This window comes from Myxine glutinosa, chromosome 9 (genome assembly GCF_964187855.1).
Source record: "Myxine glutinosa chromosome 9, kmMyxGlut1.1, whole genome shotgun sequence".
Classification (NCBI taxonomy): domain Eukaryota; kingdom Metazoa; phylum Chordata; class Myxini; order Myxiniformes; family Myxinidae; genus Myxine; species Myxine glutinosa.
The window spans coordinates 139,878,664-139,904,953 of NC_136269.1; the positions used below are offsets into that span (position 1 = coordinate 139,878,664).

A 26,290-nucleotide genomic window follows, 5' to 3' on the forward strand; every position below is an offset into this window, starting at 1 on the left:
AGATTTCAGTCGACCACCGACTATGACGACCGCGACACGAAAATCGAAATATTGCACTCCGCAGAGGGCGGGGCCCCCAGTCCATCGGGACGGGATGCAGCCGGCGAAAGGCAACGGGGAGGCAGTTAATTTTTGTTCATCGTGCGCTTTTTGCATAGTATTTTATATAGTATATGTACGAGGAGAATATTGTGGAAAACGTTTGGGTGCATATTATAAAACACTATGTTTCATTGGTGCACTCTCATTGATTCCAAATTAATGGAGAAGATACTTAATCCGACCTACTACCTTGCTTTGCTTCAAATCCACTTTGCATTGCGTTTGTAGAATGAGGACCTTGACAAGAACAAACAATAGTTCATCCAGGATGGTACGACTCTTAATAGTGCTGGAGCTGTCCTCGACTTTCTCCATTTTGAAACTCCAGAATGACAGTTTGTTGCTGGGTTGGGATTTTAATCCAGGTTAGTTGCAGGTTAGAGCGAGTGTGCATGCCACTAGGCCATCCTTTCAGTGCAGAATACAGGTGTGTGGGGGAAATAAACTTGGCAGAGGATTGAATGACACTGGACATCAAGGATTTAAATAACAGAGCAAAAACCTATAAATACCATATCAGAATAAAATTATATAGAATGTGAAATAGGTTTACCAAACCTTGGAGTTGTGGGAAGTCAGATATAATTGGAAGTCACCCAGTGACTATGGGCCTTATCTAAGTTATCTTGGAGTTGTGGGAAGTCAGATATAATTGGAAGTCACCCAGTGACTATGGGCCTTATCTAAGTTATCTTGGAGTTGTGGGAAGTCAGACATAATTGGAAGTCACCCAGTGACTATGGGCCTTATCTAAGTTATCTTGGAGTTGAGGGAAGTCAGATATAATTGGAAGTCACCCAGTGACTGTGGGCCTTATCTAAGCTATGTTGGAGTTGAGGGAAGGCAGACATAATTGGAAGTCACCCAGTGACTATGGGTCTTATCTAAGTTATCTTGGAGTTGTGGGAAGTCAGATATAATTGGCAGTCACCCAGTGACTATGGGCCTTATCTAAGCTATGTTGGAGTTGAGGGAAGGCAGACATAATTGGAAGTCACCCAGTGACTATGGGCCTTATCTAAGCTGTATTGGAGTTGAGGGAAGTCAGACATAATTGGAAGTCACCCAGTGACTGTAGGCCTTATCTAAGCTGTATTGGAGTTGAGGGAAGTCAGACATAATTGGAAGTCCCCCATTGACTATGGGCCTTATCTAAGCTATATTGGAGTTGTGGGAAGTCAGACATAATTGGAAGGCCCCCATTGACTATGGGCCTTATCTAAGCTATATTGGAGTTGAGGGAAGTCAGACATAATTGGAAGTCCCCCATTGACTATGGGCCTTATCTAAGCTATATTGGAGTTGAGGGAAGTCAGACATAATTGGAAGTCCCCCATTGACTATGGGCCTTATCTAAGCTATATTGGAGTTGAGGGAAGTCAGACATAATTGGGAGTCACCCAGTGACTGTGGGCCTTATCGAAGCTGGCTTGGAGTTGTGGGAAGTCAAATATAATTGGAAGTCCCCCATTGACTATGTGCTTTATCTAAGCTATATTGGATTTGTGGGAAGTCAGGTATAATTGCAAGTCACCAAGTGACTATGGGCCTAATCTAAGCTAGCTTGGAGTTGTGGGAAGTCAGACATAATTGGAAGTCACCCAGTGACTTTGTGCCTTATCTACGTTATCTTGGAGTTGTGGGAAGTCAGACATAATTGGAGTGTCACCCAGTGACTGTCGGCCTTATCGAAGCTATCTTGGAGTTGTGGGAAGTCAGACATAATTGGAGGTCACCCAGTGACTATGCGCCTTATCTAAGTTATCTTGGAGTTGTGGGAAGTCAGACATAATTGGAAGTCACCCAGTGACTATGGGCCTTATCTAAGCTAGCTTGGAGTTGTGGGAAGTCAGACATAATTGGAAGTCACCCAGTGACTGTGGGCCTTATCTAAGCTATCTTGGAGTTGTGGGAAGTCAGACATAATTGGAAGTCACCCAGTGACTGTGGGCCTTATCTAAGCTAGCTTGGAGTTGTGGGAAGTCAGACATAATTGGAAGTCACCAAGTGACTATGTGCCTTATCTAAGCTATCTTGGAGTTGTGGGAAGTCAGACATAATTGGAAGTCACCAAGTGACTATGTGCCTTATCTAAGCTATCTTGGAGTTGAGGGAAGTCAGACATAATTGGACCCAGTGACTATGGGCCTTATCTAAGCTATATTGGAGTTGTACATCATGCAAACTTGTGCATAAAGTGGCTCTTTCAAGAGCACCATTCCAATGACTACTCTTGTATCGTGCGGTTTTTAGCTACAGAGGTGAGTCTCGACCTGCAACGTTCGGTTGAGGAGCTCAAGAATGACCGCCTTGTGTTCGTGAGTGGAGGAGAATGGAGCCTTCTCGAGATCGAGCCATTCATGCATGAGGCTACAAACCAAAAGGGAACATCATTCTCATTTTACCGTTTCAATGTAAGTCCAACACTCATACTTCCGTCTCAAATGCATTCTGTTACATTCTGCTTTTGCAGGTCCTTTTCATGTTGATTATGGCCAAAATGGAGTTTAGGTGATTCTGGATAATGGCCTGCTTTGTCTCGCCTTCCCACTCAGATGATCATCAAGCGGAGACCCTTGTTCTATGTGGTCAACTTGTTGGTTCCAAGCTTGCTTCTCATGATAGTCGACCTGGCAGGGTTCATGCTGCCCCCGGAGTGTGGGGAGCGCGTTTCATTCAAAGTCACCATTTTGTTGGGCTACTTTGTCTTCCTCACGACTGTTGTTGGAATCCTCCCTGCAACTGCCCAGGGCACTCCGCTCCTCGGTACGTCTTACAACCCGACCCAAACATGTCCTTTCACCAGGCCAAACTCCAAATGTTAATGCTAGGGCGATTGCAATGTTATTCTTGGCTTGACACTTCTGTTGGAGAATTTGTACAAATGAAATAATAATTGTCCCATTTTCAGTTTCAGTCACAGTTAATATCACGCCCACATGGGTTGGCAGCATGGTGTGGAGGCAGCACGTTAGAGATCCCGAGTGACCGATGAAGGTTAAGTTAATCTATCAATTTCAATTGTTTAATGGAATTTCAAAAGGTTATTTGCATTGCACGCTTTATTTCATTCACAGCCAAAGCTCTGAACTACTTATACCGCGGCTACCACCCACCGCAAAATGGTGGTGCACCATCGGGCGGTGGAGGATTGTCTAAAAAGAGCAAAATATCCTGCTTGTGAAATTAAATTTGACATCAATATTATTCATGCCTGTTCTCCCGCCATTTAAAAACTGATGGTTGATCTTTTCAAAAGCAACGCAGGAAGCGGCCACTGTAAACAGGAGACAGACAAACGCACGGACATACACCACTGATCGCAATATATAATTAATAGATGTCTTCCCTGAACTTCAATACCGAAATAAACTATTGGACCCATCAAGCCTGCAGGAAACGTCTCCCCCTCTCCCCAACTTTCACCCTCCTCATATTTCTCCTACCTCCCTACCTCTCTCCCAACTAATGTCGGTAGACGGAACACCCCATTTAACGTCGATCATAGGGACAGCACACATTGATGATTCACCAAGTCTATCATACACCAGGATGACAGTTAATACCTTGGCAGAGATTCGAACTAGACAGCTTGGAAGCGAGTGTGCATACCTTGAAGCCATCCTATCATCCCAGGTCTTCTCTTAGGCACTGCTATAAACAAATTGTGAGTCCATGTTGCATTTATACATTTAAAATGTACCTCTTTTGGTGCAATGCATTTCTTCTGGTTGAACGTTGAGTTTTGCCCGAGTGCAGAGCTTTTCAAAAGCATCGCGAAAGCGGTCGCCGGAAACTGGAGGCAACCAAATGTGCGAACGCACGGACAAAAACCACACTTCGCATTATATTATAGAAAGAACCCGCACCGGTTCCAAAGCCCACACCGGTTTCAAAGCCCACACCGGTTCCATTGCCCACACTGGTTCCAAAGCCCGCACCGGTTCCAAAGCCCACACCAGTTCCAATTCCACCGCACCAATTGTTACGGATCTGGGACGACGGCGCTCCCCTTGCCAAGGGGGGTTAACCCCTTGTCCTTTATACTGGCCGTCGCCGATCCTGAGGGTATGATGTCATGCCCAGTCAGCGCTGGGTAGGGTATTAGGCCTATCCGTCCTATGACCTAAGTACCAGCGCCTTCCGGGACGCAAGGAAACACCCCCGCCATGCCGCAGTGTAATTTGGTTGGTTGCACCGAGCGAGCGAACTGCGGCGCGGGCCGTTAACAATGACTAACCCGATTGTGAAGCGCTGGCCGAAATCGCACCACAGGTACTCAATGGGGGAAATCACAAAGACGATCGGATGTGAATGAAGAAACCAAAGGTAAGAAATAACAGGGATTTATTACTATTTATACAAAACCAAAGAAGAAGAGAAGAAATAAAATAAGAGTAATATACAGGGAAATGGAAGGAGCAGAAGGACACAGAGCAATTCCTAGCTTATCTAGTTCTATAAATTATGTAATTCTTCGCATTACATAATTTATAGAATAGTTAATGTATTTTCTTTATTGCAATGATGCCATTGTACCTTTCAACAATTAATTTTATTACTTTCACAATGATTTGAAAAAATTAACTACATTGACTTTTGACAACAATAAATCCGGAGCTCATGAAGCAAAATACGACGATTTTCCTTCAATTATTCATCTCAAACAAAGACGATCGATCTATGCCTGTCCAACCTAGAGAATGTGCATGAACACCTGAACCGAACACCTGGACCAGGAATGAAACTTCACATCAAGCTAAAGGAAATCCAACGAACATGCGGCCAAAAATAGAATGTGAATCTTTTTGTCCCCAGTCGCACCGCGGGGCGAAAGGGGGACTATGGTTTTCCCCTCCGTCCGTGTGTGCGTGCATCCGTGCGTGCGTGCGTGCGTACGTGCGTGTGTACGTGCGTGCATGCATGCGTAAGTGAAGGACCGAATTCTAATTTAGTGTGTGGGTGCAACCCACGTCAAAATCCAAGATGGCCGCCGCCATGTATGTCTGAACCTTGTGAGCGGAATATCTTGAAAAATAAGCGAAGTACCAACTTCTAATCTGGTGTGTGGGTGTATCTAGGCATAAGGAAGAAGGCTATTGAAAATTGGGTCGCCACGTCAAAATCCAAGATGGCCGCCTTGCGTCTTCCACTTTGTCAACTCACATCACTTCACCGACGGGGGACCTTGGTGTCACGCTTGTTCTTCTTCTTTTTTCCGATACAATCTGGCATCCCGCCTTGTTCTCCAACCACTCTTCCTATGGCATCCAAGGCCAACTCTACACATGGGTCACTGACTTCCTCCACTCTCGTAGTCAACGTGTGGCACTCAACGGAATCCTTTCATCTCCTCTCCGAGTCAAGCCTGTAGTTCCCCAAGGCAGTGTTCTGGGCCCAGTCCTATTCCTAATCTCTCTGACTCTCTGGAAAATCCTCTTTATCTATTTGCTGATGACTCCACCCTCTGCCGTAACATCCCTCATCCTTCAGACAGGTATGCTGCAGCGTCTTCCCTCTCTTCAGACCTTGACATCATCACAAATTGGTCTCCAAAGCCAGCCGCCGACTGGGCATCCTCCGTTGTACAAATTCCTTCCTTGACGCACCTGAACGCCTACCCACCGACAAGGCCTTCATCTGCAGTTTGATTGAGTACTGGTCCCCCCTCTGTCCTGACTCCCCTGCCTCACATCTTACTCAGCATGATGGCGTAGAAACCAAGGCCTTTCATATTCGGACCAAACTGCTATTGGAATTCGATTTGGTGGTGGAGAAGACCCTATGAAGCAACACCTTTCCTCAGATCATCTGGCTGGTTGTTCGCAAACACAAAAAGGTAAATAATACCAATAACATCTTCACCTCTCTCTCTCTCTCTCTCTTGTGAAGTAAGTTGTCATATTGAACTGAAACTGGCCCTGCTCTATCCTACAGACCTTCACATAAACATCTGGTAATGTAATCCGACTGGGGTCCATTTTCTCAATGTCCATGACAGATGTAATTTTCAAATGCACCTTCTCTGATGTACTGCACGTTGAAATCTTGTTTTCCCCAAGGCAGTGTTTGAGACCTCTTCCTTTTTTGATGTAAATGACTCCTCCACTTCATCAACTCTTCCATTCACTAACGACTCAGATCTATGCAGTAAACATGTCTTCACCCCCACACAAGCTTCCACCCATGATCAGTTGATCTAGATATTACAATTTGTTCTGTTACCTATAACATTTTAGTTAGCCTCAGAGCATACCTGTGTACTTCCTTGATGTGTATTCCTGCTGGTGTGACCCACAGGTGTCTACTTCGTGGTGTGCATCGCCCTGCTCGTAATCAGCCTGCTGGAGACCGTGCTTGTTCTACGAGTGCTCTACGGACACCGCGGTAATCCAGAAGGTGGAGCGTGGGCCATGCTGTTCACTTCCCTTGGTCTGTCTTCCAGTACCACGAGCGATGATTCAAATCAGAACCCGAGTGGCGACAATGGTATGTTTGATAGAGCCAGGTAACTGGATGTATTCCCAAGGTACAGAAATTTAAATGATTTTGGTAGACATGGTTATTTATTACTCCCGCTAGGGAGTAATGCATTCGATCGTGTCCGTCCGTGTGTGTGTGTGTGTGTGTTCGTATGCTCATGTGTTCGTGTGTTTGTGAACAAGATATCTGGAAACGTTCTGAACGGATTTAGATGAAAGTTGGTGGGATGATTGTCCTTGGGATAAGGAAGAATTGATTAGTTTTTGGTGAAGCTCAGTGTCATGTATGAAGCTGCAAATATTCACCGTTGTATCCCTACACCGTGACCGCGTTGTATCCCTACGCCGCAGCTCGGATGGCGTTGCAGTTAATCGGGCCTGTATCAGCAGAGTCAATAAACGTGTGCTACAATCAATCGTAGTCTGTCGAGATACCTTACATGGCTATCCCACCATCGTCGCCAAGCGGTGTACAAGCGTCGCGGTGTACAAGTGGATACAGAGTCCGAGGTGATTCCTTTTGTCTCCACGAAGGGTGTCGCGTTCGCAGAGGTTTTCGGGCCATCCGAGCCGGCTGGAGCGGCCACGACGATCTCCGGCAGTGGCGGGTCGAACTGTTGTTCTGACTGTGACGATGCTGCAGGCTCTATCGACTCACAGTGACGGTAGGTTATGTGGTCCTGATGTCGACGAATTTCACGGCCATTCTGCAGGCGAATCACACAGGACAGTGGACCTGGCTTCTCGATAATGTCCCCCGGTAGCCACGTCGCACCTGCACCAAAATTTCGGGCAAACACTGGATCTCCGATGTTGATACAGCGACTGTTGGACGTCTTATCGTGCACCAACTTTTGATTAAGCTGGCTCTGATAAACATTCGATGATGTGTCTGGTTTGAGATTGTCAAGTGTCGATCTCACGTGTCGTTTCATCAATAACTCAGACGGAGCTGCACCGGTTGTTGATTGTGGCATGATGTGGTATTTGAACAGGAGACGAGAAAGCTTTGTTTCCAGGGTTCCCTCCTGAAGTTTCTACACTCCGGATTTGATGATTCCCAGGGATCGTTCGGCCAAGCCATTTGAAGACTGGTGATGTGGGCTGACAAACTTATGTTTGATGCCGTTCCGACGTGTGATCTCGGCCAACTCAGAACTGGAAAAACACGAACCGTTATCACTCACGATCATCCTGGGCAGACCATGAGTGGCGAAACAGCGTCTGAGTCTTTCGATGACAATGGCTGACGTAGTACCACGCGTCATATCGGCATCGATCCATTTTGTCCGTGATGATTAGAATCATGCTGCCGTTAATAGGCCCGGCATAATCGAGATGTCGGCGATGCCACAGTTCGCTGGGCCATTCCCAGGGATGCAGTGGCGCTTTCGCAGGTGTATTCCGGGTGCTCTGGCAGGGGTAACAATGTCGAACATGATGTTCGATATCAGCATCAAGATTCGGCCACCACACATAGTTTCTAGCGAGTGACTTCATCTTCACAATCCCAGGGTGACAGTCATGGATTTCATCCATGACCCTGGAACGCAGATTTTCCGGGATCACGACATGACATCCCCAGAGTAGGCAACCATTTTCCATGCTGAGTTCGTTTTTACGTGCTTTAAAAGCCGCAAAATCTGGGTCACCCTCAGGTAGCAAATGCCATCCAAGCTGTACAGCCGGGACAGTTCTGGACAGAACGGGGTCTCGTCGAGTATGAGTGCGGATCTGGCCGGAATCGACAGCACAATCTTCCAGATGATCCATCAGTGCGATAATGGATCCTGGTGTCGGCGAATCATCAACGGATTCTGGAAGGGGTAACCGACTCATGGCATCTGCATTTGTGATAGACGAACCGGGCTTATAACATATGGTGTAGTCATAAGCAGCGAGAAAGAGGGACCAGCGGATGATCCTGGGCGATAGTGTGTCAGATGTCGCCTTAGTTGGACCAAACAGACTGATCAGCGGCTTGTGATCAGTGCGAATCGTGAAATGATGTCCAAGAAGGTACTGGCGAAATTTGCTGACGCCGAAAACGATTCCCAATCCTTCCTTGTCAAGTTGGGAATAGTTCTTCTCTGCTGGGGACAACGTTCTGGATGCAAATGCAACAGGTCTTTCCGTACCATCAGGCATCACGTGTGATACTACACTCCCCACTCCATACCGACAGGCATCACATGTCAGCACAAGATCCTTCTATGGATCAAAATGAACGAGAACATTGGACGATTTGAGCAGATCCTTAGAGGTCTGGAATACTGATTGTTCAGTGGACCCCCAGCTCCAGGAGACTCCTTTCCTCAAAAGCCGATAAAGGGGGCCCAAAACGTCGGTCACATTCGGGATGTAACGACCATAGAACTGAAGCAAACCGAGGTATGACTTCAATTCGGTCACGTCTCGTGGAGCAGGAGCATCCTTGATAGCTCGGAATTTCTCATCTGTCGGGTGTAGACCCTCGGCATCAATCATATGACCCAGGTACGTGACTGATGGCACCATAAACTTGCACTTGTCTCGACGTAAACGTAGGCCGGAGTCCAAAATTTTCTTCAGAACTCTATCCAGGTTTTGTAGATGTTCCACATCCGCACGACCAGTAACCAGAATATCATCCTGGTAACAAACGACGTTGCGTTCAGCGGCAAAAAAACTGTCCGTGACACGCTGATAAATTGCAGTTGCAGATTTCACTCCAAAACTGAGTCGGTGGTACCTGTACAACCCATGATGTGTGTTGATGGTAAGATACTGTTTCGAATTCTCGTCCAAGTGGAGCTGTAGATAGGCGGATTTGAGATCGAGTTTCGTAAAAGTCTTGCCTCCCGTGAGACGAGCATGGAGGTCTTCGATCCTCGGGATTGGATATTTATCCAATGAAGAACACTTGTTCATGGTCATTTTATAATCTCCACATATGCGGATGGACTGGTCCGATTTGATGACCGGAACGATGGGCGCCGCCCATTCGGCATACTGGATTTGCTCGATGATGCCCAGATTTTCAAGATGATCCAGTTCCTTGTCAATCCGCTCCCGCAGGGCGAAAGGGACTGGGCGAGCTCTGCAAAATATAGGATTGGCATCCCGGTCAACACTGAGTTTAGCCGTATGTCCTTTCAAGGTTCCAAGCTCATCCTTGAAGACATCCGGGTACGGATCCAGCACATTTTTGAGTGTGTATGCTGCGGTAGGAGAAACGTTGGCTGCCCGGAGTTGATGAATGCTTTTCCACTTCAGTCGAATTATGCTCAACCAGTTCCTGCCTAGTAAGGAAGGGCCCTTTCCAGGAATGACGATCAGGGGTAGGTGAAACTCATGGTGATGGTAGCCCACCGTGACGTCACATGTACCGCAGGGAACAATCTTCTCACCTGTATAGGTGGAAAGTCCATAGGTAGTAGGTTTCAGATGGGGTCGGTCAGCATCACTCCACAGGTTTGTGAAAACAGCATGGCTGATGAGCGAGACGGCAGCACCAGTGTCGACCTCCATTTGCAATGGTCGATTGTTGACGACAACAGTGGCAAGAAGAGGGTCCCGCTTATGGTGAGAATCAATATGAAGCAGGTCATACGATTCTGAGTTGTCGGAAACAGAGCTCACCTGGTCAAACTCAGGTTCCTCCGAACCGATAAACTGATGAATCTTCTTGTCAGCAGCTTTCCCTTTTCCCGATTTGCGAGTGATGCAAGCTGGAGCAATATGGCCAGTTTTCGAACAGAAATGGCAGGTGGCATCTTTGAACCGACACGACTCCGGAGGGTGCTTTCCGTTGCACCGAAAACATTTGTTGTGTGTTTGAGACTGCACTGGCTTCTGACGAAGAGACTTGTTCCAACGTTTTGGCTGATTATGATCCAACCGATTCACAGCAGGGCTGGTACCAGATGAGCGAGTGGCACCGATGCTTGTAGCATTGCGTTCAGCACTTTCCATGGAAATGGCGGTGTCTCTGGCATTTTGGAACGTCAGTCTTCTCTCAGCAAACAGGCGTCTACGAGTGCGTTCATCGAACATGCCAACCACTAGCAAATCACGGAGCATGTCGTCAATCGTGTCCCCAAACTCACACAGATGTGACATTTTTTTGAGGTGTGCAATGAAGTCTGCGATCGACTGACCTTGCTGCTGTCTGCACATGGAAAAATTAAACCGACACAGGATGACTGAAGGAGATGGATTACAATGTTCCTTCAAAGCGGCCTTGAGCTCTGCATACGTGAGCTCCTGGATTGTCCGAGGCCGAATCAGGTTTTTAACGAGTGTGAACGTCTCACCTCCGCAAACGGACAGGAAGACGGCCTTCATCCGGGCTTCGGACAGGAAGACGGCCTTCATCCGGGCTTCGGACAGGAAGACGGCCTTCATCCGGGCTTCGGACAGGAAGACGGCCTTCATCCGGGCTTCGGACAGGAAGACGGCCTTCATCCGGGCTTCGGACAGGAAGACGGCCTTCATCCGGGCTTCGGTCGCGATGCCGTTCGCCTCGAAGTATAAAGACAACCGCTCAGAATACGTGTCAAAATCTCCCTCATGAGGGTCGAATTCATCGATATGGCCGAAAGAAGTCATGGTCTAGATGTTTATCCTCGTCGCCATGTAAGGTATCTCGACAAACTACGATCGATTGTAGCACACGTTTATTGACTCTCCCGAAACAGGCTCGATTTACTGCAGCGCCATCCGAGCTGGGGCGCAGGGATACAACGGTGAATATTTGCAGCTTCATACATGACAGTAGGATTGGCATCTGTGAAGGAAAAACTTCTTCTGAAGGAAGGAAAAACTAAGGAAAAACTTCCTTATCCCAAGATTGCACTTGGGATAAGGAAGAATTGATTAGTTTTTGGTGAAGCTCAGGAAATTATTCTGGATCCAGGAAGTTTTTGAGAATTTTTTGGGGAATTTTTTTTCTGTTTTCTTTAAAAACCATTTTCTCTGCAATAATAGGACTGATTGAGAGCAAATTTTTACCATAGGAGGGACTCGGTCTGCAGAATATTTTAATGGTAATTATGACGTCGCAGGTCACATGGTTCGGCCGCCATATTGTTTTGAGTGAAAAACATTAAAATCCACTCCAAAACGCCTGAACAGATCGAGGCCAAACTTTGCAGGCAGAATCGCATACCCATGACGAACAAAAAAGCCAGCGAGCATGACGTCATGCATCACATGGTTTCAGAGTTATGACGTGTTTAAGCACAAACATTAAAAACCTAGCTCCTCTCTCATTTGTGATACAATCGAGGGGAAACTTCACAAATCTGTTCAGCATATCAGTCTACTAAAATGACATTTTGGAATTTGCGATATGTCACGTGGTTTGGCAGATATCGTTAATTAAAGGCAAATAATAAAAACATTTATATCTCTTGAACCACTTCATTGATCGACGTGAAACTTCATAGTGTAGTAGAAGTCATGAAGAGTAACAAGTGTGCAAAAGTTGAAGATGATTGGATGTACAGTCTGGAAGCTGGAAGTTGTTATTGCGTGAAGAAGAGGAGTCTTCGACTGGGGACGATTAATTATTTATCACATGTTCAGACATGCAGGCATCGTTTGACACAATGTCCCGAGTTAATTTGAACCTCAAATAAAATTATAATTCCAGATTTGTCAATGGCTGAGGTATATTAACAAACAAATAAAACAGATTTGGCAAAATTCGAACTTAAAAAAAAAAGATCGCATATTCACCCAGGGTTGTGAGAGGCTGAAGAAGAAGAAACCTCGCATAGGCTTCCCAGACCAAAAAATAATTCTGGCTCAGCGATTTTCAGGTTTATTTATCTATATATCTACATATTTTGGCAGTGTCTGTTGTCACTGAACTAATCCCTGAAACTTTTGTTTCCGTGGTTGTGAAGTGTTTTTAATAACGTGATGGTGGTTTTGAATCACGTGGTGGTGAGGTATTTTGAATTATGTGGTGGTGAGGTGTTTTTAAATCACGTGGCTGTGAAGTGTTTTTAATTTCGTATTTTATGGCTGTGAGGTGTTTTTAATTTCATGTTTTGTGGCTGTGAAGTGTTTTTTATTTCGTGTTTTGTGGCTGTGAGGTGTTTTTAACTTCGTGTTTCGTGGCTGTGAGGTGTTTTTAACTACATATTTTGTGGCTGTGAAGTGTTTTTAACTTCATGTTTCGTGGCTGTGAGGTGTTTTTAACTTCGTGTTTCATGGCTGTGAGGTGTTTTTAATTACATATTTTGTGGCTGTGAGGTGTTTTTAACTTCATGTTTCGTGGCTGTGAGGTGTTTTTAACTTCGTGTTTCGTGGCTGTGAGGTGTTTTTAACTTCGTGTTTCGTGGCTGTGAGGTGTTTTTAATTTCGTGTTTTGTGGCTGTGAGGTGTTTTTAATTTCGTGTTTTGTCGCAGTGAAGTGTTTTTAATTACATATTTTGTGGCTGTGAAGTGTTTTTAATTTCGTGTTTTGTGGCTGTGAAGTGTTTTTAATTTCGTGTTTTGTGGCTGTGAAGTGTTTTTAATTTCATGTTTCGTGGCTGTGAAGTGTTTTTTATTTCGTGTTTTGTGGCTGTGAAGTGTTTTTAATTTCATGTTTCGTGGCTGTGAAGTGTTTTTAATTTCGTGTTTCGTGGCTATGAAGTGTTTTTAATTACATATTTTGTGGCTGTGAAGTGTTTTTAATTACATATTTTGTGGCTGTGAAGTGTTTTTAATTACATATTTTGTGGCTGTGAAGTGTTTTTAATTTCGTGTTTCGTGGCTATGAAGTGTTTTTAATTTCATGTTTCATGGCTGTGGTGTTTTTAATTTCATGTTTTGTGGCTGTGAAGTGTTTTTTATTTCGTGTTTTGTGGCTGTGTGGTGTTTTTAATTTCGTGTTTCGTGGCTATGAAGTGTTTTTAATTTCGTGTTTCGTGGCTGTGAGGTGTTTTTAATTACATATTTTGTGGCTGTGAAGTGTTTTTAATTACATATTTTGTGGCTGTGAAGTGTTTTTAATTACATATTTTGTGGCTGTGAAGTGTTTTTAATTACATATTTTGTGGCTGTGAAGTGTTTTTAATTTCGTGTTTCGTGGCTGTGAAGTGTTTTTCATTACATACTTTGTGGCTGTGAAGTGTTTTTAATTTCGTGTTTCGTGGCTGTGAAGTGTTTTTAATTACATATTTTGTGGCTGTGAAGTGTTTTTCATTACATACTTTGTGGCTGTGAAGTGTTTTTAATTTCGTGTTTCGTGGCTGTGAAGTGTTTTTAATTACATATTTTGTGGCTGTGAAGTGTTTTTAATTTCGTGTTTCGTGGCTGTGAAGTGTTTTTAATTACATATTTTGTGGCTGTGAAGTGTTTTTAATTACATATTTTGTGGCTGTGAAGTGTTTTTAATTTCATATTTTGTGGCTGTGAAGTGTTTTTAATTTCGTGTTTCGTGGCTGTGAAGTGTTTTTCATTACATATTTTGTGGCTGTGAAGTGTTTTTAATTTCGTGTTTCGTGGCTGTGAAGTGTTTTTAATTACATATTTTGTGGCTGTGAAGTGTTTTTAATTTCATATTTTGTGGCTGTGAAGTGTTTTTAATTTCGTGTTTCGTGGCTGTGAAGTGTTTTTAATTACATATTTTGTGGCTGTGAAGTGTTTTTAATTTCGTGTTTCGTGGCTGTGAAGTGTTTTTAATTACATATTTTGTGGCTGTGAAGTGTTTTTAATTACATATTTTGTGGCTGTGAAGTGTTTTTAATTACATATTTTGTGGCTGTGAAGTGTTTTTAATTACATACTTTGTGGCTGTGAGGTGTTTTTAATTACATATTTTGTGGCTGTGAAGTGTTTTTCATTACATATTTTGTGGCTGTGAGGTGTTTTTAATTACATATTTTGTGGCTGTGAAGTGTTTTTAATTACATATTTTGTGGCTGTGAAGTGTTTTTAATTACATATTTTGTGGCTGTGAAGTGTTTTTCATTACATATTTTGTGGCTGTGAAGTGTTTTTAATTACATACTTTGTGGCTGTGAAGTGTTTTTAATTTCGTGTTTCGTGGCTGTGAAGTGTTTTTAATTACATACTTTGTGGCTGTGAAGTGTTTTTAATTTCGTGTTTCGTGGCTGTGAAGTGTTTTTAATTACATACTTTGTGGCTGTGAAGTGTTTTTAATTTCGTGTTTCGTGGCTGTGAAGTGTTTTTAATTACATACTTTGTGGCTGTGAAGTGTTTTTAATTTCGTGTTTCGTGGCTGTGAAGTGTTTTTAATTACATATTTTGTGGCTATGAAGTGTTTTTAATTTCGTGTTTCATGGCTGTGAAGTGTTTTTAATTACATATTTTGTGGCTGTGAGGTGTTTTTAATTACATATTTTGTGGCTGTGAGATGTTTTTAATTTCGTGTTTTGTGGCTGTGAAGTGTTTTTAATTACATATTTCGTGGCTGTGAAGTGTTTTTAATTACATACTTTGTGGCTGTGAAGTGTTTTTAATTTCGTGTTTCGTGGCTGTGAAGTGTTTTTAATTACATATTTTGTGGCTATGAAGTGTTTTTAATTTCGTGTTTCATGGCTGTGAAGTGTTTTTAATTACATACTTTGTGGCTGTGAGGTGTTTTTAATTACATATTTTGTGGCTGTGAGGTGTTTTTAACTTCATGTTTCGTGGCTGTGAGGTGTTTTTAATTACATATTTTGTGGCTGTGAGGTGTTTTTAGCTTCGTGTTTCGTGGCTGTGAGGTGTTTTTAATTTCGTGTTTTGTGGCTGTGAAGTGTTTTTAACTTCATGTTTCGTGGCTGTGAGGTGTTTTTAATTACATATTTTGTGGCTGTGAGGTGTTTTTAATTTCGAGTTTTGTAGCTGTGAGGTGTTTTTAATTACATATTTTGCGGCTGTGAGGTGTTTTTAATTTCGTATTTTGTGGCTGTGAAGTGTTTTTAATTACATACTTTGTGGCTGTGAGGTGTTTTTAATTACATATTTTGTGGCTGTGAAGTGTTTTTCATTACATATTTTGTGGCTGTGAGGTGTTTTTAATTACATATTTTGTGGCTGTGAAGTGTTTTTAATTACATATTTTGTGGCTGTGAAGTGTTTTTAATTACATATTTTGTGGCTGTGAAGTGTTTTTCATTACATATTTTGTGGCTGTGAAGTGTTTTTAATTACATACTTTGTGGCTGTGAAGTGTTTTTAACTTCGTGTTTCATGGCTGTGAGGTGTTTTTAATTACATATTTTGTGGCTGTGAGGTGTTTTTAACTTCATGTTTCGTGGCTGTGAGGTGTTTTTAACTTCGTGTTTCGTGGCTGTGAGGTGTTTTTAACTTCGTGTTTCGTGGCTGTGAGGTGTTTTTAATTTCGTGTTTTGTCGCAGTGAAGTGTTTTTAATTACATATTTTGTGGCTGTGAAGTGTTTTTAATTTCGTGTTTTGTGGCTGTGAAGTGTTTTTAATTTCGTGTTTTGTGGCTGTGAAGTGTTTTTAATTTCATGTTTCGTGGCTGTGAAGTGTTTTTTATTTCGTGTTTTGTGGCTGTGAAGTGTTTTTAATTTCATGTTTCGTGGCTGTGAAGTGTTTTTAATTTCATGTTTCGTGGCTGTGAAGTGTTTTTAATTTCGTGTTTCGTGGCTATGAAGTGTTTTTAATTACATATTTTGTGGCTGTGAAGTGTTTTTAATTACATATTTTGTGGCTGTGAAGTGTTTTTAATTACATATTTTGTGGCTGTGAAGTGTTTTTAATTTCGTGTTTCGTGGCTATGAAGTGTTTTTAATTTCATGTTTCATGGCTGTGGTGTTTTTAATTTCATGTTTTGTGGCTGTGAAGTGTTTTTTATTTCGTGTTTTGTGGCTGTGTGGTGTTTTTAATTTCGTGTTTCGTGGCTATGAAGTGTTTTTAATTTCGTGTTTCGTGGCTGTGAGGTGTTTTTAATTACATATTTTGTGGCTGTGAAGTGTTTTTAATTACATATTTTGTGGCTGTGAAGTGTTTTTAATTACATATTTTGTGGCTGTGAAGTGTTTTTAATTACATATTTTGTGGCTGTGAAGTGTTTTTAATTTCGTGTTTCGTGGCTGTGAAGTGTTTTTCATTACATACTTTGTGGCTGTGAAGTGTTTTTAATTTCGTGTTTCGTGGCTGTGAAGTGTTTTTAATTACATATTTTGTGGCTGTGAAGTGTTTTTCATTACATACTTTGTGGCTGTGAAGTGTTTTTAATTTCGTGTTTCGTGGCTGTGAAGTGTTTTTAATTACATATTTTGTGGCTGTGAAGTGTTTTTAATTTCGTGTTTCGTGGCTGTGAAGTGTTTTTAATTACATATTTTGTGGCTGTGAAGTGTTTTTAATTACATATTTTGTGGCTGTGAAGTGTTTTTAATTTCATATTTTGTGGCTGTGAAGTGTTTTTAATTTCGTGTTTCGTGGCTGTGAAGTGTTTTTCATTACATATTTTGTGGCTGTGAAGTGTTTTTAATTTCGTGTTTCGTGGCTGTGAAGTGTTTTTAATTACATATTTTGTGGCTGTGAAGTGTTTTTAATTTCATATTTTGTGGCTGTGAAGTGTTTTTAATTTCGTGTTTCGTGGCTGTGAAGTGTTTTTAATTACATATTTTGTGGCTGTGAAGTGTTTTTAATTTCGTGTTTCGTGGCTGTGAAGTGTTTTTAATTACATATTTTGTGGCTGTGAAGTGTTTTTAATTACATATTTTGTGGCTGTGAAGTGTTTTTAATTACATATTTTGTGGCTGTGAAGTGTTTTTAATTACATACTTTGTGGCTGTGAGGTGTTTTTAATTACATATTTTGTGGCTGTGAAGTGTTTTTCATTACATATTTTGTGGCTGTGAGGTGTTTTTAATTACATATTTTGTGGCTGTGAAGTGTTTTTAATTACATATTTTGTGGCTGTGAAGTGTTTTTAATTACATATTTTGTGGCTGTGAAGTGTTTTTCATTACATATTTTGTGGCTGTGAAGTGTTTTTAATTACATACTTTGTGGCTGTGAAGTGTTTTTAATTTCGTGTTTCGTGGCTGTGAAGTGTTTTTAATTACATACTTTGTGGCTGTGAAGTGTTTTTAATTTCGTGTTTCGTGGCTGTGAAGTGTTTTTAATTACATACTTTGTGGCTGTGAAGTGTTTTTAATTTCGTGTTTCGTGGCTGTGAAGTGTTTTTAATTACATACTTTGTGGCTGTGAAGTGTTTTTAATTTCGTGTTTCGTGGCTGTGAAGTGTTTTTAATTACATATTTTGTGGCTATGAAGTGTTTTTAATTTCGTGTTTCATGGCTGTGAAGTGTTTTTAATTACATATTTTGTGGCTGTGAGGTGTTTTTAATTACATATTTTGTGGCTGTGAGATGTTTTTAATTTCGTGTTTTGTGGCTGTGAAGTGTTTTTAATTACATATTTCGTGGCTGTGAAGTGTTTTTAATTACATACTTTGTGGCTGTGAAGTGTTTTTAATTTCGTGTTTCGTGGCTGTGAAGTGTTTTTAATTACATATTTTGTGGCTATGAAGTGTTTTTAATTTCGTGTTTCATGGCTGTGAAGTGTTTTTAATTACATACTTTGTGGCTGTGAGGTGTTTTTAATTACATATTTTGTGGCTGTGAGGTGTTTTTAACTTCATGTTTCGTGGCTGTGAGGTGTTTTTAATTACATATTTTGTGGCTGTGAGGTGTTTTTAGCTTCGTGTTTCGTGGCTGTGAGGTGTTTTTAATTTCGTGTTTTGTGGCTGTGAAGTGTTTTTAACTTCATGTTTCGTGGCTGTGAGGTGTTTTTAATTACATATTTTGTGGCTGTGAGGTGTTTTTAATTTCGAGTTTTGTAGCTGTGAGGTGTTTTTAATTACATATTTTGTGGCTGTGAAGTGTTTTTAATTTCGTGTTTCGTGGCTGTGAAGTGTTTTTAATTACATATTTTGCGGCTGTGAGGTGTTTTTAATTTCGTATTTTGTGGCTGTGAAGTGTTTTTAATTACATACTTTGTGGCTGTGAGGTGTTTTTAATTACATATTTTGTGGCTGTGAAGTGTTTTTCATTACATATTTTGTGGCTGTGAGGTGTTTTTAATTACATATTTTGTGGCTGTGAAGTGTTTTTAATTACATATTTTGTGGCTGTGAAGTGTTTTTAATTACATATTTTGTGGCTGTGAAGTGTTTTTCATTACATATTTTGTGGCTGTGAAGTGTTTTTAATTACATACTTTGTGGCTGTGAAGTGTTTTTAACTTCGTGTTTCATGGCTGTGAGGTGTTTTTAATTACATATTTTGTGGCTGTGAGGTGTTTTTAACTTCATGTTTCGTGGCTGTGAGGTGTTTTTAACTTCGTGTTTCGTGGCTGTGAGGTGTTTTTAACTTCGTGTTTCGTGGCTGTGAGGTGTTTTTAATTTCGTGTTTTGTCGCAGTGAAGTGTTTTTAATTACATATTTTGTGGCTGTGAAGTGTTTTTAATTTCGTGTTTTGTGGCTGTGAAGTGTTTTTAATTTCGTGTTTTGTGGCTGTGAAGTGTTTTTAATTTCATGTTTCGTGGCTGTGAAGTGTTTTTTATTTCGTGTTTTGTGGCTGTGAAGTGTTTTTAATTTCATGTTTCGTGGCTGTGAAGTGTTTTTAATTTCATGTTTCGTGGCTGTGAAGTGTTTTTAATTTCGTGTTTCGTGGCTATGAAGTGTTTTTAATTACATATTTTGTGGCTGTGAAGTGTTTTTAATTACATATTTTGTGGCTGTGAAGTGTTTTTAATTACATATTTTGTGGCTGTGAAGTGTTTTTAATTTCGTGTTTCGTGGCTATGAAGTGTTTTTAATTTCATGTTTCATGGCTGTGGTGTTTTTAATTTCATGTTTTGTGGCTGTGAAGTGTTTTTTATTTCGTGTTTTGTGGCTGTGTGGTGTTTTTAATTTCGTGTTTCGTGGCTATGAAGTGTTTTTAATTTCGTGTTTCGTGGCTGTGAGGTGTTTTTAATTACATATTTTGTGGCTGTGAAGTGTTTTTAATTACATATTTTGTGGCTGTGAAGTGTTTTTAATTTCATATTTTGTGGCTGTGAAGTGTTTTTAATTACATATTTTGTGGCTGTGAAGTGTTTTTAATTTCGTGTTTCGTGGCTGTGAAGTGTTTTTCATTACATACTTTGTGGCTGTGAAGTGTTTTTAATTTCGTGTTTCGTGGCTGTGAAGTGTTTTTAATTACATATTTTGTGGCTGTGAAGTGTTTTTCATTACATACTTTGTGGCTGTGAAGTGTTTTTAATTTCGTGTTTCGTGGCTGTGAAGTGTTTTTAATTACATATTTTGTGGCTGTGAAGTGTTTTTAATTTCGTGTTTCGTGGCTGTGAAGTGTTTTTAATTACATATTTTGTGGCTGTGAAGTGTTTTTAATTACATATTTTGTGGCTGTGAAGTGTTTTTAATTTCATATTTTGTGGCTGTGAAGTGTTTTTAATTTCGTGTTTCGTGGCTGTGAAGTGTTTTTCATTACATATTTTGTGGCTGTGAAGTGTTTTTAATTTCGTGTTTCGTGGCTGTGAAGTGTTTTTAATTACATATTTTGTGGCTGTGAAGTGTTTTTAATTTCATATTTTGTGGCTGTGAAGTGTTTTTAATTTCGTGTTTCGTGGCTGTGAAGTGTTTTTAATTACATATTTTGTGGCTGTGAAGTGTTTTTAATTTCGTGTTTCGTGGCTGTGAAGTGTTTTTAATTACATATTTTGTGGCTGTGAAGTGTTTTTAATTACATATTTTGTGGCTGTGAAGTGTTTTTAATTACATATTTTGTGGCTGTGAAGTGTTTTTAATTACATACTTTGTGGCTGTGAGGTGTTTTTAATTACATATTTTGTGGCTGTGAAGTGTTTTTCATTACATATTTTGTGGCTGTGAGGTGTTTTTAATTACATATTTTGTGGCTGTGAAGTGTTTTTAATTACATATTTTGTGGCTGTGAAGTGTTTTTAATTACATATTTTGTGGCTGTGAAGTGTTTTTCATTACATATTTTGTGGCTGTGAAGTGTTTTTAATTACATACTTTGTGGCTGTGAAGTGTTTTTAATTTCGTGTTTCGTGGCTGTGAAGTGTTTTTAATTACATACTTTGTGGCTGTGAAGTGTTTTTAATTTCGTGTTTCGTGGCTGTGAAGTGTTTTTAATTACATACTTTGTGGCTGTGAAGTGTTTTTAATTTCGTGTTTCGTGGCTGTGAAGTGTTTTTAATTACATACTTTGTGGCTGTGAAGTGTTTTTAATTTCGTGTTTCGTGGCTGTGAAGTGTTTTTAATTACATATTTTGTGGCTATGAAGTGTTTTTAATTTCGTGTTTCATGGCTGTGAAGTGTTTTTAATTACATATTTTGTGGCTGTGAGGTGTTTTTAATTACATATTTTGTGGCTGTGAGATGTTTTTAATTTCGTGTTTTGTGGCTGTGAAGTGTTTTTAATTACATACTTTGTGGCTGTGAAGTGTTTTTAATTTCGTGTTTCGTGGCTGTGAAGTGTTTTTAATTACATACTTTGTGGCTGTGAAGTGTTTTTAATTTCGTGTTTCGTGGCTGTGAAGTGTTTTTAATTACATATTTTGTGGCTATGAAGTGTTTTTAATTTCGTGTTTCATGGCTGTGAAGTGTTTTTAATTACATACTTTGTGGCTGTGAGGTGTTTTTAATTACATATTTTGTGGCTGTGAGGTGTTTTTAACTTCATGTTTCGTGGCTGTGAGGTGTTTTTAATTACATATTTTGTGGCTGTGAGGTGTTTTTAGCTTCGTGTTTCGTGGCTGTGAGGTGTTTTTAATTTCGTGTTTTGTGGCTGTGAAGTGTTTTTAACTTCATGTTTCGTGGCTGTGAGGTGTTTTTAATTACATATTTTGTGGCTGTGAGGTGTTTTTAATTTCGAGTTTTGTAGCTGTGAGGTGTTTTTAATTACATATTTTGCGGCTGTGAGGTGTTTTTAATTTCGTATTTTGTGGCTGTGAAGTGTTTTTAATTACATACTTTGTGGCTGTGAGGTGTTTTTAATTACATATTTTGTGGCTGTGAAGTGTTTTTCATTACATATTTTGTGGCTGTGAGGTGTTTTTAATTACATATTTTGTGGCTGTGAAGTGTTTTTAATTACATATTTTGTGGCTGTGAAGTGTTTTTAATTACATATTTTGTGGCTGTGAAGTGTTTTTCATTACATATTTTGTGGCTGTGAAGTGTTTTTAATTACATACTTTGTGGCTGTGAAGTGTTTTTAATTTCGTGTTTCGTGGCTGTGAAGTGTTTTTAATTACATACTTTGTGGCTGTGAAGTGTTTTTAATTTCGTGTTTCGTGGCTGTGAAGTGTTTTTAATTACATACTTTGTGGCTGTGAAGTGTTTTTAATTTCGTGTTTCGTGGCTGTGAAGTGTTTTTAATTACATACTTTGTGGCTGTGAAGTGTTTTTAATTTCGTGTTTCGTGGCTGTGAAGTGTTTTTAATTACATATTTTGTGGCTATGAAGTGTTTTTAATTTCGTGTTTCATGGCTGTGAAGTGTTTTTAATTACATATTTTGTGGCTGTGAGGTGTTTTTAATTACATATTTTGTGGCTGTGAGATGTTTTTAATTTCGTGTTTTGTGGCTGTGAAGAGTTTTTAATTACATATTTCGTGGCTGTGAAGTGTTTTTAATTACATACTTTGTGGCTGTGAAGTGTTTTTAATTTCGTGTTTCGTGGCTGTGAAGTGTTTTTAATTACATATTTTGTGGCTATGAAGTGTTTTTAATTTCGTGTTTCATGGCTGTGAAGTGTTTTTAATTACATACTTTGTGGCTGTGAGGTGTTTTTAATTACATATTTTGTGGCTGTGAGGTGTTTTTAACTTCATGTTTCGTGGCTGTGAGGTGTTTTTAATTACATATTTTGTGGCTGTGAGGTGTTTTTAGCTTCGTGTTTCGTGGCTGTGAGGTGTTTTTAATTTCGTGTTTTGTGGCTGTGAAGTGTTTTTAACTTCATGTTTCGTGGCTGTGAGGTGTTTTTAATTACATATTTTGTGGCTGTGAGGTGTTTTTAATTTCGAGTTTTGTAGCTGTGAGGTGTTTTTAATTACATATTTTGCGGCTGTGAGGTGTTTTTAATTTCGTATTTTGTGGCTGTGAAGTGTTTTTAATTACATATTTTGTTCCTGAGAAGTGTTTTTAATTTCGTGTTTCGTGGCTGTGAAGTGTTTTTAATTTCCTGTTTTGTGGCTGTGAAGTGTTTTTAATTACATATTTTGTGGCTGAGAAGTGTCTTTAATTTCGTGTTTCGTGGCTGAGAAGTGTTTTTAATTTCGTGTTTCGTGGCTGTGAAGTGTTTTTAATTCCCTGTTTTGTGGCTGTGAAGTGTTTTTAATTACATATTTTGTGGCTGTGAAGTGTTTTTCATTACATATTTTGTGGCTGTGAGGTGTTTTTAATTACATATTTTGTGGCTGTGAGGTGTTTTTAATTACATATTTTGTGGCTGTGAGGTGTTTTTAATTACATATTTTGTGGCTGTGAAGTGTTTTTAATTTCGTGTTTAGTGGCTGTGAAGTGTTTTTAATTACATATTTTGTGGCTGTGAAGTGTTTTTCATTACATATTTTGTGGCTGTGAGGTGTTTTTAATTACATACTTTGTGGCTGTGAGGTGTTTTTAATTACATATTTTGTGGCTGTGAAGTGTTTTTAATTTCGTGTTTAGTGGCTGTGAAGTGTTTTTAATTACATACTTTGTGGCTGTGAAGTGTTTTTAATTACATATTTTGTGGCTGTGAAGTGTTTTTAATTACATATTTTGTGGCTGTGAAGTGGTTTTAATTACATATTTTGTGGCTGTGAAGTGTTTTTAATTACATATTTTGTGGCTGTGAAGTGTTTTTAATTTCGTGTTTCGTGGCTGTGAAGTGTTTTTAATTACATATTTTGTGGCTGTGAAGTGTTTTTAATTTCGTGTTTCGTGGCTGTGAAGTGTTTTTAATTAGATATTTTGTGGCTGTGAAGTGTTTTTAATTTCGTGTTTCGTGGCTGTGAAGTGTTTTTAATTACATATTTTGTGGCTGTGAAGTGTTTTTAATTTCGTGTTTCGTGGCTGTGAAGTGTTTTTAATTACATATTTTGTGGCTGTGAGGTGTTTTTAATTTCGTGTTTCGTGGCTGTGAAGTGTTTTTAATTGCACATTTTATGGCTGTGAGGTGTTTTTAATTTCGTGTTTTGTGGCTGTGAGGTGTTTTTAACTTCATGTTTCGTGGCTGTGAGGTGTTTTTAATTACATATTTTGTGGCTGTGAGGTGTTTTTAATTACATATTTCGTGGCTGTGAGGTGTTTTTAATTAGATATTTTGTGGCTGTGAGGTGTTTTTAATTTCGTGGCTGTGAGGTGTTTTTAATTCGTATTCTTAAATGATGTTTTTCTCTTCTAATTCCGAGATATATCAAAATAAATTATCTTTCTTCTTTCTTAATTAAAATTATTATTAATTTAAATAATTAAAAGAATTAAAATTCTTTCACAAATGGATTTTTTTTTTTTTTTTTTTTTTTTTTTTGTATACTGAATCGAGGCTCGTGAAAGAGCTAACATTTATTTCACAAACAAATCAACCAGACAAACAAAACATACAAAAAGAGGGAGCGGAAGACAAGATGGGGAGAGAAGGGGAAGCACACAACCACAACATTTGAGAGCAGGGAGAAGTGTGGGAGGTTAGAGGGCTTGGGGGCAGGAGGCGTGGGAAGGGGAGGGGGGAAGGGGGGAGAGGTATAAAACACAAGGGGACCGAAATTAGCGGGGGTAGAAAAGATCAAGGTTTTGGATGGGGGAGGATAAGAGATGGTGGTGAACAGCTGTTTTAAAGACCTGGAGGGTATGGGAGGGTGTTGTATGGGAGGGATTACGAAAATATTGTATGATCATTATTTGTTGATTTTAATTATGCAATTAATCAATCAATTAGTGTACACCTCTCCCTCCCAATGGTCTCTATGAGCTGCATGGCAGGATATTTATTTATTTGGCATGGGGCCGGTCTAGTTAAACATCAGAGGACATACAAACTGTTGTACCACACCTCATCAGTCATCACCTTTAACGCTGACACTTATCCATAATTGACAGGCAAGTTGTCTGGCCGAAGTACAAGTACAATTGTTAGGTAAGAGAGGTGTTCAGTAAATACCTCCGACAGGTGTCTGTACAAAGTTTCTCAGTTCATAATCTGTTCTGTACAAAGATAAAGAGCTCATCGTCGCAGCCACTAGATCATAATTGTGGTCCAAACAGGTCTTTGTGGATGGTGGTCCATGATTATTGTTCTAACATATTACCTTTTGTTTTTCAAATCCCCCAAGGCCCGAGAGAGGGTATGACCCTAATGGAGAAAGCATACCAACTGGACAAGGTCCTCACCATGTGCTACCTGGTGCTCATTACCTGCGTGGTTGTTGGCTTCGTGCTCGCATGGGCGTTGTCATAAGATCTCACTATTACGACACACTTTGGTTTCATGAACACATTCCCAAACCCACATGATTTATTCGCAGTGTTCCTTTTGAATGAAGCGTCCCTGGCACTTCCCTGTGGAGACCCATTTATTTTAGAAAAAATACCTTGATCCCTCTGAAAGGCCTTCTAAGTACATTTTCATTCTTCGTCATCCCTTATCAGTTTCTCATTCTCATAGATATTGAAACTGTGATGGTGGATTGGGATAATTACCTTTGGGAGTAACATTTAGTTAAAATGGGGGTTAACAGTTGGGAGGAGCTCTTCCCTTTCGGTTATCCCTTCAATCCCTATTGATTTATATCCTCGTACCAGACGTATGCAAACTATAGGTAGATTCTTTATTTGCATATTCCTGAACTTGTTTGGAATATGCAACTTCTTATTGGGACATAATATGTTTTCATTTAATAAATAATCTAGCTGGAGATTTCATATCAATAACACTTTAGCATTATCCACACTTCCCTCTATCCAAGTACACAATGACACATGACAACCATACACTGGGCATTAGGTTGGATTTGAGCTCACGAGGTAAAAACAGCAGGGCAGGATACTCAGGTTATGGGATTGACCCTAGTAGAGTTTAATCACAGGTTGGAGACCCAAAGGTCCTTGAGAACCTCACCCCTCAACACATAGTGGCTTCAGAAAGTATTCACACCCCTTGACTGTTTTCACACTTTGTTATGTCAAAGCCTGAATTTAAAATGGATTGAATTGATTTTTTTTGTCACTTACACACACATAATACCCCATAATGTCAAAGTAGAAATTGCTTTTTAGAATTTTATTGCAAAGTATTAAAAATGAAAAGCTGAAATGTCTCGAGTAAATAAGTATGCAAAACCTTTGCTATAACACTCCAACTTGAGCTCAGGTGCATCCAATTCCCTTTGATCATCCTTAAGATGTCTCTACAACTTGAGTTGAGTCCACCTGTGGCCAATTCAATTGATTAGACATGATGTAGAAAGAAGCACACCTTTCTATATAAGGTCCCACAGTTGACTGTGCATTTTGGAGCATAAACTCTACCATGAAGTTCAAGGAACTGTCTGTAGAACTCCGATATAGAATTGTGAGGGGGAATAGATCTGGGGAAGGGTGTAAAACAATTTCTAGAGTGTCGAAAGTTCCCAAGAGCACAGTGAGCTCCATCATTAGGAAATGGAAAGGACATGGAACGACCCAGACCCTTCCCAGAGCTGGATGTCCGACCAAACTGAGCAACCGGGCAAGAA

General features: G+C 40.0%; 1 protein-coding gene across 1 annotated transcript in view; it reads left to right on the plus strand.

Annotated features, from left to right (window-relative positions):
- Positions 1-25,770, plus strand: part of LOC137434852 (5-hydroxytryptamine receptor 3A) — a 92,898-nt gene extending 67,128 nt beyond the window's left edge. Inside the window, exons 6-9 of the mRNA XM_068128002.2 lie at positions 2,356-2,516; positions 2,658-2,868; positions 6,403-6,591; positions 24,890-25,770. Coding sequence (XP_067984103.2) covers positions 2,356-2,516; positions 2,658-2,868; positions 6,403-6,591; positions 24,890-25,014 — 686 coding nt within the window. The 3' untranslated portion in view covers positions 25,015-25,770. The remainder of the gene's footprint in view (positions 1-2,355; positions 2,517-2,657; positions 2,869-6,402; positions 6,592-24,889) is intronic.
- Positions 25,771-26,290: the final 520 nt, after the last annotated feature.